This window comes from Marmota flaviventris, chromosome 8, assembly GCF_047511675.1.
Source record: "Marmota flaviventris isolate mMarFla1 chromosome 8, mMarFla1.hap1, whole genome shotgun sequence".
Taxonomy (NCBI): domain Eukaryota; kingdom Metazoa; phylum Chordata; class Mammalia; order Rodentia; family Sciuridae; genus Marmota; species Marmota flaviventris.
The window spans coordinates 10,611,926-10,626,602 of NC_092505.1; the positions used below are offsets into that span (position 1 = coordinate 10,611,926).

The 14,677-nt window shown below is 51.3% G+C and overlaps 1 protein-coding gene and 1 long non-coding RNA gene across 3 annotated transcripts in view; one reads left to right on the forward strand and one right to left on the reverse strand.

Annotated features, from left to right (window-relative positions):
* Positions 1-2,205: 2,205 nt before the first annotated feature.
* On the reverse strand, positions 2,206-4,817 carry Olig2 (oligodendrocyte transcription factor 2). Its single transcript, XM_027929134.2, has 2 exons — positions 4,698-4,817; positions 2,206-3,912 (listed from the first exon to the last, which is right to left on the reverse strand). Exon 2 carries the CDS (start codon positions 3,854-3,856, stop codon positions 2,885-2,887), a length of 972 nt encoding a protein of 323 aa, XP_027784935.1. The 5' UTR covers positions 3,857-3,912; positions 4,698-4,817; the 3' UTR covers positions 2,206-2,884.
* LOC114087617 (uncharacterized) overlaps positions 3,838-14,677 on the forward strand; it is a 59,470-nt gene continuing 48,630 nt past the window's right edge. Inside the window, exon 1 of one of the 2 annotated variants that reach the window (XR_011708296.1) lies at positions 3,838-4,528. This is a non-coding gene — a long non-coding RNA (uncharacterized lncRNA). The remainder of the gene's footprint in view (positions 4,529-14,677) is intronic. The other variant, XR_004618494.2, reaches the window with a different exon arrangement.

Here is a 14,677-nt window from a genome sequence, read left to right on the forward strand (position 1 = left end):
CAGAGGCTGCACCTGCACGCGTCGCGTCATGTTTTGCCGTGGGTGAAGAGGCCACTACCATACAAAGCCCTCTACCTCTACCCTTAGCTTGCACGGGTCAGGGTTTCCAGCCTCTTCCGTATGTGTCTGCAGCTAGAGCTGGACCCAGTTTTAAATTCTTTGCAAGTTTCGTTTCAAATGGGAATTCAGAGTAAAGATGACTGGATCTTACCCTGCCCTCTGCTTGGGTTCACTTAGCGCCGCTGGGCTGCTTTTCTCTGCCCCCAAGCACTTGGCCTCCTCCAAAATCCCTCCTAGCCTTTGGTGAAAAGAGAAGCCCTTTGGTGAAAAGCGAGGCCTACAGCACCCGTTCCTGGACGCAGCAGTTCTGGCCAGCCGCCCGACATTACCCAGTAGAGGACCGGGAGTGCTAGCCTGCAGAGTTAGAGGATGGAACCAACCCCAGACCTGGACAAGGGACTCTGCGTGGGCTGGGTTCCTCCCGGACCGGACTCAATAAATGGGAACAGGGAAACCTAGCCCCAGGTTCAAGGGCATTCAGCCAGTGGCTACTAAAGATGTCATAACGCAGCAGCCGGTCTTTTCAGGAGAGAGCGCGTTCTTGGTCAGAGCTCTGGTGAAGAGACTGCAACAGGATCTGTCCCTGTTCATGATCAGGCTGAAGTTCTTGTTTTTGTTTTGTTATTGTTGTTGTTTGTTTTTATTTCCATCCAGAATCCCCCTTAAGAGCCATATCTTCAATCCGCATTACAGCTTTGGGTTGTAAGGAACCCTGTGTCCGCAAGAAAAGAGAAGTCACCCCAGGAAAGAACACAGAGGCCAAAGTTGGGCAAGTAAGAGCCAAGTAGTCCCCAGGGCCTGGCTCTTTGCAGTTTCAGACCTGAGTGGGCACCGCAGCAAGGTGGTACAAAGCCCAGAGAAGGGACAGACCAAACATTCCTGTGCAGCCTTTGCCCTCCACACCGTGGGCCTTCCCACAGCAAGCACTCAGCCCCAAGCACCTGGTTCCCTGCTGAAGCCAAGGGAACCCACTGGGCTGTGTGGGGACCAGCATTGCCCTTGAGCAGAGAGAAAATAAAAGCTCGGCAGAAGAGGATGTCTGAGCATCCAGACCTCCAGCCCAAGGCACGGCTTTCTCCGGGAAAGGTCAGAGTTCCACACAAGGAAATGTACACTCTTAAACTAGCAATCTTTAACTGAAGGGAAAGGGAGTTTCCCGGTTAGATCTGAAAAATAAAATTAAGGAAAAGCAAGTTGTGATAAATACAGGAAGGATGTGCTCAAAGGCTATTTAAACAGAATGGGTGCGCAGGAGGGGAGGAGTTGGGGGCGATTGACAAACAGCCCCCCACTGTCTTTCTTCTGGGGAAAACCAACGGGATGCTGGCTAAATCCTGCCCAGAAAATCGCATTCCTCACCCCTCTTTCTCGGGGCTCCCTGAGCACCCTCCCACTCACACGGATGAAAAAGTTTGATTTACTTTAAGTTTTATTTAAAATCTCAACACTCAATCATTTATTTCGTTTTCTGCAACCAAACAAGTAATAAATATTATTTAGCACTTTTTTTTTTTTTTACAAAAATAAAACAGATGATACACTCTCTGCTAGGTCAGCGTTTATCAGAGGAGGGATGTTATGTGGCAGAGGAGTTGAAGCCCATATTGCAACGCAACCAGCGCCAGGCGATTTGCACCAACGCAGGAAGCACGTGGAAGCACGTTTGCCATTTGAGTTAAAAAACCGTGGCAAAAAGAAACCGATACAGAGAGGAAAGCCGGCTCAGACTCCGGAGGGGTTGGCAGTCACGTGAGCAAACAGCTTAGCATCGTGCACTTACCTCATCACTGATAGTGTATTTACATCTTCCAGAAAGAAATTATTAAACAACTAACAGAACCCCGCCCCCATAACTCAAGCTATATTCACAGCAACTTCTTTCAGTTCTGTCAAACCCTCAGGTACCAAAATAACTGTTTCCAATCGGGTAAGAAACCAAATCACTTTGTGTGTGTGTGTGTGTGTGTGTGTGTGTGTGTGTGTGCGCGCGCGCGCGCTCTCAAGACGGAAAGAATGAAGAGGACGGGGGCTAGTATTCATTTTAAAACACCGAAAAAACACCCGCCTCCCCCTAAATCGGCAGTTTGGGTTATTTCACCCCACAAGTGGTTCTATTCTGAGCGTCTATAAAGCTTGCTCATACTGTTGAAAAAGGAACATTCACAGATTTATTAGAAAACCACAAACCCCCAAGTCAACAAGAGAGACAGGAATGGCCACAGTTTTTACACGATGTGGGTTTACCCAGATACGGAAACCGGGCATAACCAGACACGACCGTAAGTGCTTCGGGTACCAGCACCAACTTCCATCTAACTCATTGCCCCTGGCCCAGGCTTGGAGCTGACCCTTGAGGGTGAGGCCCAGCGGTTGCTTCTGCAGTGAGGATCCCAGAGTCTCCTACCAGCTGAGAAAGGAGGAAGGAGGGAAAGTCCCCCGACCCCCCACGAAGTGCTGCCTGGGTCCAGTCTGGGAGTTAAACCGTGGCTCTTGGGGAAACAGTTTTTAGACTCTTTCCCCTGGGTGGAGAGAAGGAATTCGAGTGAAGGACGCAAATGGTGGTGCCATTTTACGAAGTAGTGTCTACCGGATCTGCGCAGTTTAAAGCCGAGGGCCGAACTAGGTCCCGGAGTCAAGCGCCCCTCACTCCCCACTCTGCGCGTTCCCATTACTTCCATTCCCGGGTGCTGTAGTCCCAATCATTCCCCACCCTAGCCCATGGTCCTGAGCCCCTCCTCGCGAGCCCTAGTGCCGGCCAGTCCCCTCGCTTCTCTGCACCCTCTGGGCACCCCCTGCTCTCCAGAACGCTCCAGCACCGACCAGCTCACTTGGCGTCGGAGGTGAGGCGCGGCAGGCTGCCGGCGCCCATAGCCGACACATGGTGGTGTGGTGGTGGCACCTGGCACATGCTGCAGGGGCAGGGCATGCCTCCCCAGTGCTGGAAGCCACCGCTGCCTCCGCTGCCGCCTCCCCCGCCCCCGAGCGGGGCGGCCGTGGCCGCTGACGGAGACTTGAGCAAGCCGTGCGGAGGCCGGATGGAGCCGACAGACGACAGCCCGGAGCCCGGCAGAGAGGCGCTGGACACCGCGGCGGCGGCGGCGGCGGCAGCTGCGGCGGCTGCGGCGGGAGGCAGAATGGGGTGATGCACTGCCGGATGGTGGGCCGCGTGAGCGGCGGCCGCCGGGTGAGCGGCGGCCGCGGGCAGCGGTGCAGAGTGCGCCAGACCGCCGCAGGCCGACGGATGGAAGCCGGCGTGGTGGCCTCCGTAGATCTCGCTCACCAGTCGCTTCATCTCCTCCAAAGAGTTGGTAAGCATGAGGATGTAGTTGCGCGCCAGGAGCAGCGTGGCGATCTTGGAGAGCTTGCGCACCGACGGGCCGTGCGCATAAGGCATGACCTCGCGCAGGCCGTCCATGGCGATGTTGAGGTCGTGCATGCGCTTGCGCTCGCGGCTGTTGATCTTGAGGCGCAGCTGCTGCAGCTCCGGCTCAGTCATCTGTTTCTTGTCCTTCTTGGTGGACGACGTAGCCGCTGAAGACGTGGACGATGAAGTGCTGGACGAGGATGACTTGAAGCCACTGCCGCCCAGCTTGTCCCCGGAGTGCGCGCCCGCCGCGCCCATGGCTCCACGCAGCTCGGCGCTCAGCTCTGGAGGGCAGTCGCTCGGCGTGGACGAGGACACTGTGCCGCCTGTGAAGCTGCTGCCGCTACTGCCCTTGCTCCGGGCCGGCAGAAAAAGGTCATCGGGCTCTGGCGACGACGGGCGGCTGGACACCAGGCTGGCGTCCGAGTCCATGGCCCCGGGGAATAGTCGCAGCTTTTGCAAGGTCCTTTCTCCCAGGGTCCTCAGAGCTTCCCGGAGAGAAATGGGGAGGGGGCGATATGAATATATGGAAGAGAGAAACAAGACACTAAGTGAGACAGAAAAGCTGCTCCTGCCTGCTCCTTAACGCAGAGTCCAGGCACGGGTGGCGGGTAGCTCTGCGTCCACCTCACTGCTATCTCTGGCCTTGCTTCTAGCCGCACCGGTATTCATGACTCATCTCCTCTTTCCTTCCCCACTGCCTCCCCTCTGCTCTCATCCACAGGTTGCTTTATTTTAGAGAGCATGGGTGTCCTCAGTGAGGGGTGTGCTAGAGGTTTTGTTCCTTCTATTAGGAATGGGAAAGCGGGGTCTCCAGGACTGGATTAAACAAGGAACAAGTGAGAGCGTTTCTTTGGGTATTGTGAGGATCTAAATTGAGAACCATTTATTTGGTTCCTCAAACGCATCCACCTTGTCTCCATCGACACCGCGCAGCAACCACGCGCGCACTTATACAGCCAGAGACTGCGAGGGCCCAGGGTCCATGCGTGCGTCTCGGGACCACCGGGAGCTCTCCAGACTGACCCGGACTGATCCACAGAAGGAGCTGTGGTCGCCTCGACTTATGGCTCTGGGCGGAGAGGATGCTGCGGTGAGTGTGGGGTGAGTCAAAGCAGTGAAATTGCTCGGTATAACTGACCGGTACAGGAGGGATCCAGATCCCCCTCTGTGGGAGCATCCTGAGTCGCCGCCGAGTTTGAGCGGGGGTGGGGGTGGGGGGAATCTGTCCTTGGGATCTCGTCTAGGGCTGCTGGGGGGCGGGGACACTTACTGTGAATTCGATTTGAGGAGCTCGCTCCAAAAAGCTGCAGTGGAGATCCTGGCTCTGGGCGCTAGTGTCGCGTAGGTCTATAATAAGCATCCGCACCTTTCAGGGATCTGCCGGTTTTTATAGCCGGGTGGCGGCGACGACGGCGGCGGTGGTGGCCGGGGCGGGGGCGGGGAAGGGAAACAATGTGCTTGTCCTGGAGGGGCAGCCGCGCCAATGAGCTGGGCCCACTGGAGGGGCTGGGAAGCTGATGTCATCCGGGCTAATTCCGCTCAATGAAACCCGCCGGGTCCGGCACACGCCTCCTCCCCGCGCACAACCAATGGGCGTCCGCGGTGGAGAGATTCTTGTGGAGGGACTGGAGGAGACCCCGCCAGCGACAGTGAGAGCCGAGCGGGAGGAGGAGGGCAGGCTCACCCGGGAAGGAGAGAGGGCCGAAAGCGCTTGGGACCGAGGAAGAGAGAAGCACCGTTAAATTTCTATAAAGATATATTCACCACTGAGTCCTAATGGGAGACCGCGTGGGCTTGAGACCCGGCATAAAAACTAACCTGACATCCAGCGCAGCTGGATCTTGGAGAAGTGCGCAGATAACGCTCAAGACGCAGTGGAAGCTCCCTAGTTTTCTCTTTCTCTGGCTTCCTGCCATCTCTTGGGTTTGATCAACACGCAAGCATTTGGGGCCCCCATTTAAAGGTTAACCATGCACAAAGCCCCCACTTTCTTCTCTCTCAGAGCGCTTGTACTAGGTGGTGGTTGCCGCTGCTCGGCAGGAAGGCGATAGCGCCCCCAGGTGGGAACACGGCTTTGCCGGGCAGAGGGCGGGCGAGGAAGAAGGGGACCCGCTCCTGGACGGTGTTTTGAAAGAAATCACAACTCTTCATAAAGTTGAGAATGTGCAAGGTCGAGTTGTTTCCGTACAGTAACCGCACTAACTCTGAGTAAGTGCATCACGAGTTAAATATCCCCACCGCCTGTTTACTAGCGGGGAAGCCCAGCGATAGCATTTCCAGCACGACTGGGTTTTGTTTACAAAGACATGTCTCAGGCTTGAGCTAAGTCCTCCTTCTGCGGTGGGGTAGGGAGCGGAGATTGAACTGTTCCCAGATGGTTCGGGACACATTTTACTTATCACAGCCCGACTCTCAAATAGGGAAATACCTTGACCAGGAGGTATTGAACCCGAACTGGAGAAGCATCTGAGGTTGTCCAGAGGTGCCTAGGCACTTACCCATTTTACAGATTTTAAAAAATTCCATTCTAGATTTAAAAATCTAGAGACCCTACAGAAAAATTGCTCCGTCTTTACAGCGCAGCCCCTTCCTCTGGAGTACAGATGGCAGCGTGTAGGATCTTAGGGTAGAAGCAGCTGCCGGGGTTCCCCAATCCTTAACCTTTTCCTTGAGCTGAATTTCTCATATCCTTACAGCTCCTCACAAAGCGCGCACACACACACACACACACACACACACACACACCCCTACACTCATACACACTGTCCCCACTTCTGTCTCCCAGGGCATATTAAGGGTTATTGGGTTACTTTCTTTGTTTGGGAACATTTAATATACACAACGTGTATATTACAAAAACAAGCAAACATCACAATTTGTCTTCATGTAGCAACGTTACAAAACAAGCTAATACGAAAACCCAGGTTATTGCTCCTAGTTCGGTTCTAAGTTTTCCTCCAGGGTCGATGCTAGAAAGCCCAGTGGGTTTTCGCCTTTGCCCGTCTTGTGCCTTCTGGAGCATAATTTTTCAACCCGCGTGTTTTCCAGCTGGCTCTGCAGCCATCCGTTAAATATGTATTTAAAACATGAAGAACTGAAGCGTGGTGATATGCCGTCCAACGGTTGCAAGGATAACCCATAACCGTTCAATTACCAGAATCTGTCACACAGACGGACCAACCCAGGGAGCGCGGGGTGGGAATCAGGAAGAGCTCCGACCTTTGGACTTCCGCGTCAACCGCAGTGAGGACGTGAGTGGAGGTGTGAGCTGTGGGGCCACCAGCTGGGCCGTGGAGTTGTGCGCCTGCCAGAGCATCTAATAAACACTAGCGGGCACACCGTGCGCGCGCCTTGGTTGCAGGCGCTGCCTTCAGTCCAGCCGCCGGCACGTGTCCCAGAGCTCGAGTTTCTTTTTTTGTGTGGCTTCCCACTGGTATCTCTCTTGCGTCCAGCGGTCTGCGGGAGAGCTTGATTTGACATTCTTTACACGTTTGGTCCAGTGGCTGGAGTCGGAGGCAGGGCCGAAAGTTGGGAGCTCATCCTAGGAAGGAGCGAGTCTGGAGCCTGAAAGGCAGAGTCCAAAGGCAGGAGAGTTCGCTTGCTCTCCAAGTTCCTCCTGGACGCCCGTAAACACTCCAGGCCCAGCGAGCGCCACTGAGCTGAGATTGCGGGGGCAGTTCTGGGGCTGTGCAGCGGCACCTCGCGGTTCTCACTCCTTTGGTTCGAATCTCGGGCTGGCAGCTCTGGGCTGTAGGCCTCTTCTCCTGGCTGCCTTCCCCTAACAACTTCCCTTCGCCAGAGTTGCTTGGGAGATGAGTGTGGGGCGGGGGTGGGGTCTGTGTGCCTCTAGTTTTCATTATTTTGGGGGCAAACTGGACGCTGGATACAGCTCATTGTGTCCCTCCCCCGGCCCCGGAATAATCGGACATTTAAAGTGGGGCGGCCAGCGCTTGCCCTCGTGCGTCCTGCATGCGTCGCGACACTTGTCCAGGTACTGAGCCTAGCGCCCGGAGTACACCTCCTGTGCTTGTCCGGGCCGCCGCGGTTCCCAGCAGCGCGCTCAGTTGAGCCCAAGCCATTTCCCCGGGAATTAAGAGCTCACTAGCTCGCGCTACTTGGCTCCGGGGCTTCCTGGCTGGCCCTTGCGTCCTAGAGCGGTTGGTCTCCTCCGTCAAAACGGAAGACGTGTTTTTCCCTCTCCTTTGTGGTTCCCTCGCACAAAAGGCCGGGTGCGTATCGGGGCGGCCTTTGCTCGGCTGCCTATGCCAGACCCGCGGGGGTGGGGGCTCGCGCGGGGATCCAGGACGCAGACCTCCCACCGCTTCCGGGTCTCTCCCTGGCCTCCCGCGCCTTAGGTTCAGTTTCTCCCCTTTCCCTTCCCCGAGTTCCTGCTTGCATTCAGGCGGCATCTCCTCCTGGCTGCCGAGAAGAGCGCCGTCCTTGTGCAGAACCCGCCAGGGATGAGGTGGAAGGCAAGGCTCCCGGCACAGAAAAGGAAAGGAAAAAAGGGAAGGGGAGCGGGGAGGCATTTCAGCCATCAATCCTGGCCCGCAAATTAGGAGGGTACAGACTGGTAGCATTTGGTGCTCAAACAATTGCGATGAGACCGCTTCCCGCCCCGAACTCTGTAAACAAATGGCAAGTCTTCCTTGCAAAACTCAGCTCCAATAGCCCTCCGAGTCGTGCTGGTGTCCCAGACCAAGAACGGGTCCTGGCACGTGGCAGGTGCTTGACACATAGTTCTGCGTGCGTACATGTGCAAATATGCGTGAGTTGGTGTGAAACATGACTAATGAAATACACGTAAATGTGGGCAAAGGTGAGTTGTATGTAGTTGTGTGCATAATAACCAAGAGATCTGTATCCGGATTGTGGAGTGTATGGAATTTTTAGAAAGATAGGGCTGGTGACTTTCATCAAATGGTAGCTGTGATCACTTGAAGGCAACCTAAGCTGAACCAGTCACTTAATGGATGTTGATAGACTTCATTTTATTTGTTTTCTCACTGGTCCCAGAGGGAAGTATTACTTTCACTTTACAGATGGAGCAACCTCAGAGAGGTGTGGGCAAAGTCAGGAGCAGGGTGTGGGAGACCAGGTGCAGGCACGGACTGGACTGTGGGCATCATAGATTTAAAAGATCTAAGTCCCTGGCCTCAGTTTCTTCTTGAGAAAGCAGGTTCCTAGTGGCTACCTGTGTTCTCCAAGGGTGTGACAGATTCAGAGTGCGTGGGAAGAACCTAAGGACACCTTTCCCTTGTAGTTTTGCCATTTGCAACACTGAGTATTCTGGAGCCCATGCCCTGGTCTGATTTAGGCTTACCTGCCAGCAGAGGCTGGACCCAGAGTGGGTTCTACAAGACTTCTGGGAGCTTGGGGAGAAGGGTTCAGTGGCAGGGAAGCTGAGGGGAAACTAGCAAAGAAGCAACCTAACAAAATCCAAACTGATGCACTCCCCACTCTAGGCAGGGATCACTCTCCCCTCTGGCAAAGATTACTACAGCCATTTGTCCCATTAGAGCCACTGAAGTTAACCACTTTACCCTTATCCAAGTTCAAGGTGGAATATTAGAACAGGTCTGAGGAGGGACTGGAATATACTTTTACTGGACTCAGATTACGATCCATTATTATCTTCCCTAATCTTGGCAATTACATATTTGATGTTAAGAGGGTTGTTCTGATTTCGCAGATCTAAATACTGATGACTGAGGGTCACTTCAGGGGCTGAGTTTGAACTCCAGCCCACCAGATCTTAAGTCCAAGGCACCTCCATTCTCCTTCCAGGGCCCTCTTCCCTCTCCCCCTTCCTCCCAGGAGATACTTGGTCCACACTGTGGCCTTGACTAATTGTATACTTCCATACCAGGGGCCACTGCCTTCTAGGTCAGGATTAATCTAGAGAGTGGGGAATGGGATGAACCTGCCATAGAGCACCTGGACAGAGGTATCCTTGGTCAGCAGATGGATGCTGAAGCCCGTGCTTGTGTTCCATTCGTTTATAAGGTGCATTGGCAACCTTAGGCCCTGGATAAGGGGAGGTATGGTGGGAGAGGCTCAATCTGACTACTAAGAGGGTAAACCCAGGGTTTTAATGACCCAACCTTTGTGTGCTCAGGCCGTAGAATCACAAGGGTGATTAGGTGCCTCTCAGCTGCAAGCAATGTATGAACTGTCTGGCTTGCTATGTCCAGGGGCGGGGTGGGATGAGGCTTGATTTGGAGATTGCACTGGCTGTACTTATGAGTATCAATGTGTCTCCACATGGATTTCAGGTTCAAGTCGGAGTTCTGAAGGATGTGGGTGGGCCTTCTCCCGCCCTGATCTGACCTTTGCCGGCTTCTCACCACCTTCACTACTCATTCTCATCACCCAGGAGTGCTGCTTTTGTCACCCACAGGCTCCCCTGTTGCCTCATCCCTCCCTCCCCGATGCTGAGTGACTTCTCTAGACTTTTCAGGGTCAGCTAGGGAAGCTCCTCTCCCACCCAGAGTCCCTACAAGCATGCAGAACTCCCCCCACCCCTGTCAGGTTTCTCTCCCCTCCACTGCAAAGGTCTGGCTTCCTCCCCCAGGAAGTTCCTGGAGGGTCTTCACTGTGCCAGAATCCACGCGGCATCTCCAGGACCCAGGACAGGCACAGGCTCCAGAAGACCTTGATAAATCGAAACAAGGATTGGTGATAAAGTGGTTGCATAACTACAAAGTTTTATCAGAGCATGCACATGCCATGAAAGACAACAGCGATGCGAGAGTCAGGGGTACAATCCCCCCTACTCTCCCAGTTAGCCCAGTTTCAAAAAAAAAAAAAAAATGCTTAAGGATACAGAGGCCGCTCTCTCCTGGGCATATGTTGGCAGGGTGACAACACCTTCCCCCACCCAAGTCAAACTAGCCATCGGGTATTGTGCGATCCCGGTACCCTCCCAGACAGACCTGCCTCCAACACCTACTTTCCTCCCCTATTCCCTTTACCCGAGGACAGACACCAGAGAGCTGAGAGCTGCTCCCAGGCTCTTCCTGGACGCGAGGGACCCAGCTGCTATTCAGCCGTGCGCCCAGGTTTGTAGAACCAGGGTTGGGCTCGGGCCGCTGCCCACGGGCTTCGGGCTAATCCAGGCCGCTGCAAGAAAGGAGAGGCGCGTGGGGCGAGACGCAACCAGAATGATCGATGGAGTGGCTGAGGACCCGGGTGGAGCTCTCTGGTGCCCGGCGCCCTCGCCCGGCTCCGCCCGAACACGCAGCCCGCAGGGAATCCACAGCAGCGTAGAGGACTCAACTCTCCAGAAGCATCTCGCCGGCCTAAGACGGACTCTGCGCAGGGAAACCGGACCCCGCTGTAAACTTGCCACCTCTCAGGGTCTGCTGCCCGCTGTTTCCGCCGGGTGGGCGTGGAGGGTGGCAACCCAGCGGTCTGGGTTTGGAAAAGAGGGCAAGAAAGACAGGAGGCTAGGCATGACTTCTGCTTCCTCTTCCCTTTTGGGTTAGTCTCTCCTCCTCCTTCAAATTCTTTCTCTCTGCCCTTCAATATCTGACTCTTATGTTTTATTTTCCTTCCTTATAAACAGGACCCATGCCGGCTGCTGAGAGTCAAGAACCTTAAGAGGACTCCTCACACCAGCCTGCCCCTCTCAGACCTTTGTAGTCCCCGTCCTGGGTGCTAGTTGGAAGTAGACCCTCTCAGGCCCATCCAGAGGCACAACCACAGCAGAACTTGAGAAGCTCTGCTCTAGGTTTTTGGGGGTGCATCCTTGGCTATGTCCCTCTCTGCAAGATTCTTGACTCACAGACCCCTTCTTGCAGTTCACCAGGTATCCTTGGAATTGGGCATCATTTCCCCAACCATCTGAATAGTCCACGTCCCCACCCCTTGACCACCTATTAAATAAAATTCAAAAAGCAATTTTTAAAAATGAAGCATGCTCATGTGAAAAATATGACTTTGAAACAATACAGAAAGCAAATGTCACCATTACTGTTCCCCCTCCACCCCCACCCCCAAGCAGCCATTGTCAAGATTTTGGTGACCCTCATTTCAGATTATGTGCTCAGGCTTAGAACCTGTTGTTTTCCATTCCTCAGCACCTCCTGGACATCTTTCCATATCAATATGACAGCCACTGGACCTCTTTAAATGGTAGAAGGTGGCATCAGTCAATCCCCTTTAGGTCTTTCTCTCCTTTGCTCAAGGTCTGTCCAGCCATGGAAAGCCAGTCAGAGCTGAAACCCTTGAAAATCAGATTCCACTGTGTGTGGTTGTGCTGGGAGGAATCAAGACCTTTGTGGGCAACTCATAGAAGACATACTCACTTCCTGCCCGGGTGGGGGCTCTGTACCCAGAGCTAGTTCTCTTTAGACTAAGGAATCTTTCTCCAAAGGTCTGGCTGGAAAAACTTGTTCCCACTTTGCACAAGGGAGAGCTGCAGGTATAGGGAAAGCTGAGCCACTGGTCTTTTAGTGACTTGGGTTTGCTCAAGGGAGATTAAGAGTTCAACTTATGAACAGAACACACCTTGGTTGGGACTGTGACAGGTGTGGGGGGGCAGAACTTGAGTTCTATGATTTTGGAAGACCGTGAAAGTTTTAGACATTCAATTTCCTTTTTAGTTCCCCACTTCCAATGGCAAAAAGATTATCTGCTTCTGGGTTGAGGCTAAGGCACTTGTTTATGTAACAAACTCATTCTTTTCAGGCAATATATGCACTGCGCTAAGAAGGAGGAGGTGGGAAGGAAGGGAATGGGAAGATAAAAAGGGGGAGGGAGGGAGGGAGGAGGACATTATATAAACTGGAATTTCCTCTTTAAAACATGCTTTGAACTCAGGTCCATCCAGAACCTAAGAATGCAACTTTGTTTGAATGCAGGGTTCTTCAGATGTCCTTTTTTTTTGAGGGGGGAAGTGAAGGGGGTACCAGGGATTGAACCACCGAGCCACATTCCCAGCCCTATTTTGTATTTTATTAGAGGCAGGGTCTCACTGAGTTGCTTAGCACCTTGCTGTTGCTAACGCTGGCTTTGAATTCTCTAGCCTCCTGCTTCAAACTCCCAAGCAGGTGAGGTCGTACTAGATTAGAGTGGGTTCTAAATCCAATGTCTAGTGCTCTTATAAAAAGACCATATGAAGACATAGACACCTGGAGAATGTCCCATCAAGTCATAAATTGAGATAATGATCTAAAAGCCAAGAACATCAAAGATTGATAGCAACAACCAGGAAGGAGTTTTCCCAAGGGCCTTCAGAGGGAGCCAGGCTCTAACAATACCTTGATTTCTGGCCCCTAGAACCATGAAATTAAATTTCTTTTTTAAGCTACCCAGTTGGCCATTTGTTATGGCAGCCTTAGAAAAAAATACAATAACTAATGTGAGCAATATACCACACATGTACATAATGGAAATTGTATTATGGGATAGTAAGATACAGTTGAGGACGCTGAATTAATCAAGGAGAAACTTTTTGAAAGATCTAATGCCAAATCAAGGAACCAAGCCTTTACAGCAGAGAGGTTACAGGCTGTTTATCATGGTAAGCAGTTTAAATAAAATTTAGAAGCAACAGAGGAAAGTGCTGTGCTTAGAAAATGTCACAGGTTTAGCTACCTGGAACAGACTTAGAATGAACTTCTGGACATATTGAGTTGTCAGAAACTGCTAAATATTTTAAATCTGAAAGTCTTTTTTAAGCTAATAGTCTTACAATGATTTGAAGTATATACAAGCTTCACTTGCAGCATCAAAACTCTACACACTGAATGTATGGTCTGATTTTATTCACAGAACTTTGTAAAAAATAGTATAAATCATAAAGATACTCTTCACTACAAACATGCAGAAAAAATGCTTTGAATATGTATGTCATCACATATGCCTAAAATGAAACTCAAATAGTATAAAGGGTGTTTGATTAAAAGTTAGATTCCCAGGTACAATTGACATTCTTCCCCCACGTCTCCAGAGGCAACTGCAGTTTCTTGTGTGTTCTGGAAATATGCTTTGCATGTATATGTTTAAACATTTCTTTTTCTCTTCTTTTGCACATAAGTGGCAACATCCTCTATACACTGTTCTGTACCTTACTTTTTTCACTCTTTCTGTACCTGCCTACACACACACACACACACACACACACACACACACACACCAGTATACCAAATATATTTATAGTAGATCTATTTCTCATACATTCCCACCAGAGTGACCAGAAGTCCAGGAAAATCTGCTACCCAATCTAAATGAGAACATGTGCTCCTCCCACCCCTTACAAGAGCCACTTGGTTCTTTTTTTTTTTAATATTTATTTTTAGGTATAGATGGACACAACACAATGTCTTTATGTGGTGCTGAGGATGGAACCCGGCTCCCTCCTGAGCCAGGCGAGCGCTCTACCACTGACCCACCATCCCAGCCCATCACTTGGTTCTTGATGATACGTTTTCCTGCTTCCATTGGTCACAGGCCAATAGAAAAGGGACACTCAGAGCCCCAGACATGGGAGATAAAGGAGCACTGAACAAGTTTCTCCATGGCATCCCCAGCACTTTCTGCTGCTGCCTGAAATTTGCAGATGAGTCATTGTTTTATTTTGTAATTGCAAAAAATGTTATTTCTTCTTTCCTAGTTGTAGGGCAATCAGTCAGAGAGATTTAGACTTTAAAGATTGGATAGAAGATCACTAGATGAACTGAGCATGGCAGGTGTGGGGGCACATGTTTGTAATTTGAAAGGCTGAGGCAGGAGGATCTCAAGTTCCAGGTGAGCCTGGGCAACTTAGTGAGTCCCTCTATCAAAATAAAAAGGTCTAATGGTGTAGCTAAGTGGTAAAGTGCCCCTGGGTTCAATCTGCAGTACAAAATAAACAAACAACACACTACATGAGGCCGACAGTTATTTTTATTTTATTTCTGCTTATTTTTGAATAGGTCCTATGTTCACATAGTTCAAAATTCAAAAGCACGTAATGAAAAGTTTGCTTCTCCCTCCTTCTCCCCGAACAAGAGTTCCTTTGACAAATACCATCTCTTATCTTCTCTTCTAGAGATATTCTATTCAAACACAAGCACACATAAATAGATACACTCCGCTTTCTTTTTTTATATGAACACTATAAACACTATTCTCATCAGGTTTTTTTTTTCCAGTTAATGTCTTAGCAATAGCTGCTTAGCAATCTTCCTTAAAGAAAATTCCATCCTTTGGTCACAATTTCTATAGCTAGTGCCCTGTCAAAAGACATCATTTAGATTGTTTCCA

Coding starts and splice junctions, on each gene's coding strand:
- Olig2 (XM_027929134.2), bottom strand. CDS start 3,856: ATGGACTCGGACGCCAGCCTGGTGTCCAGCCGCCCGTCGTCGCCAGAG.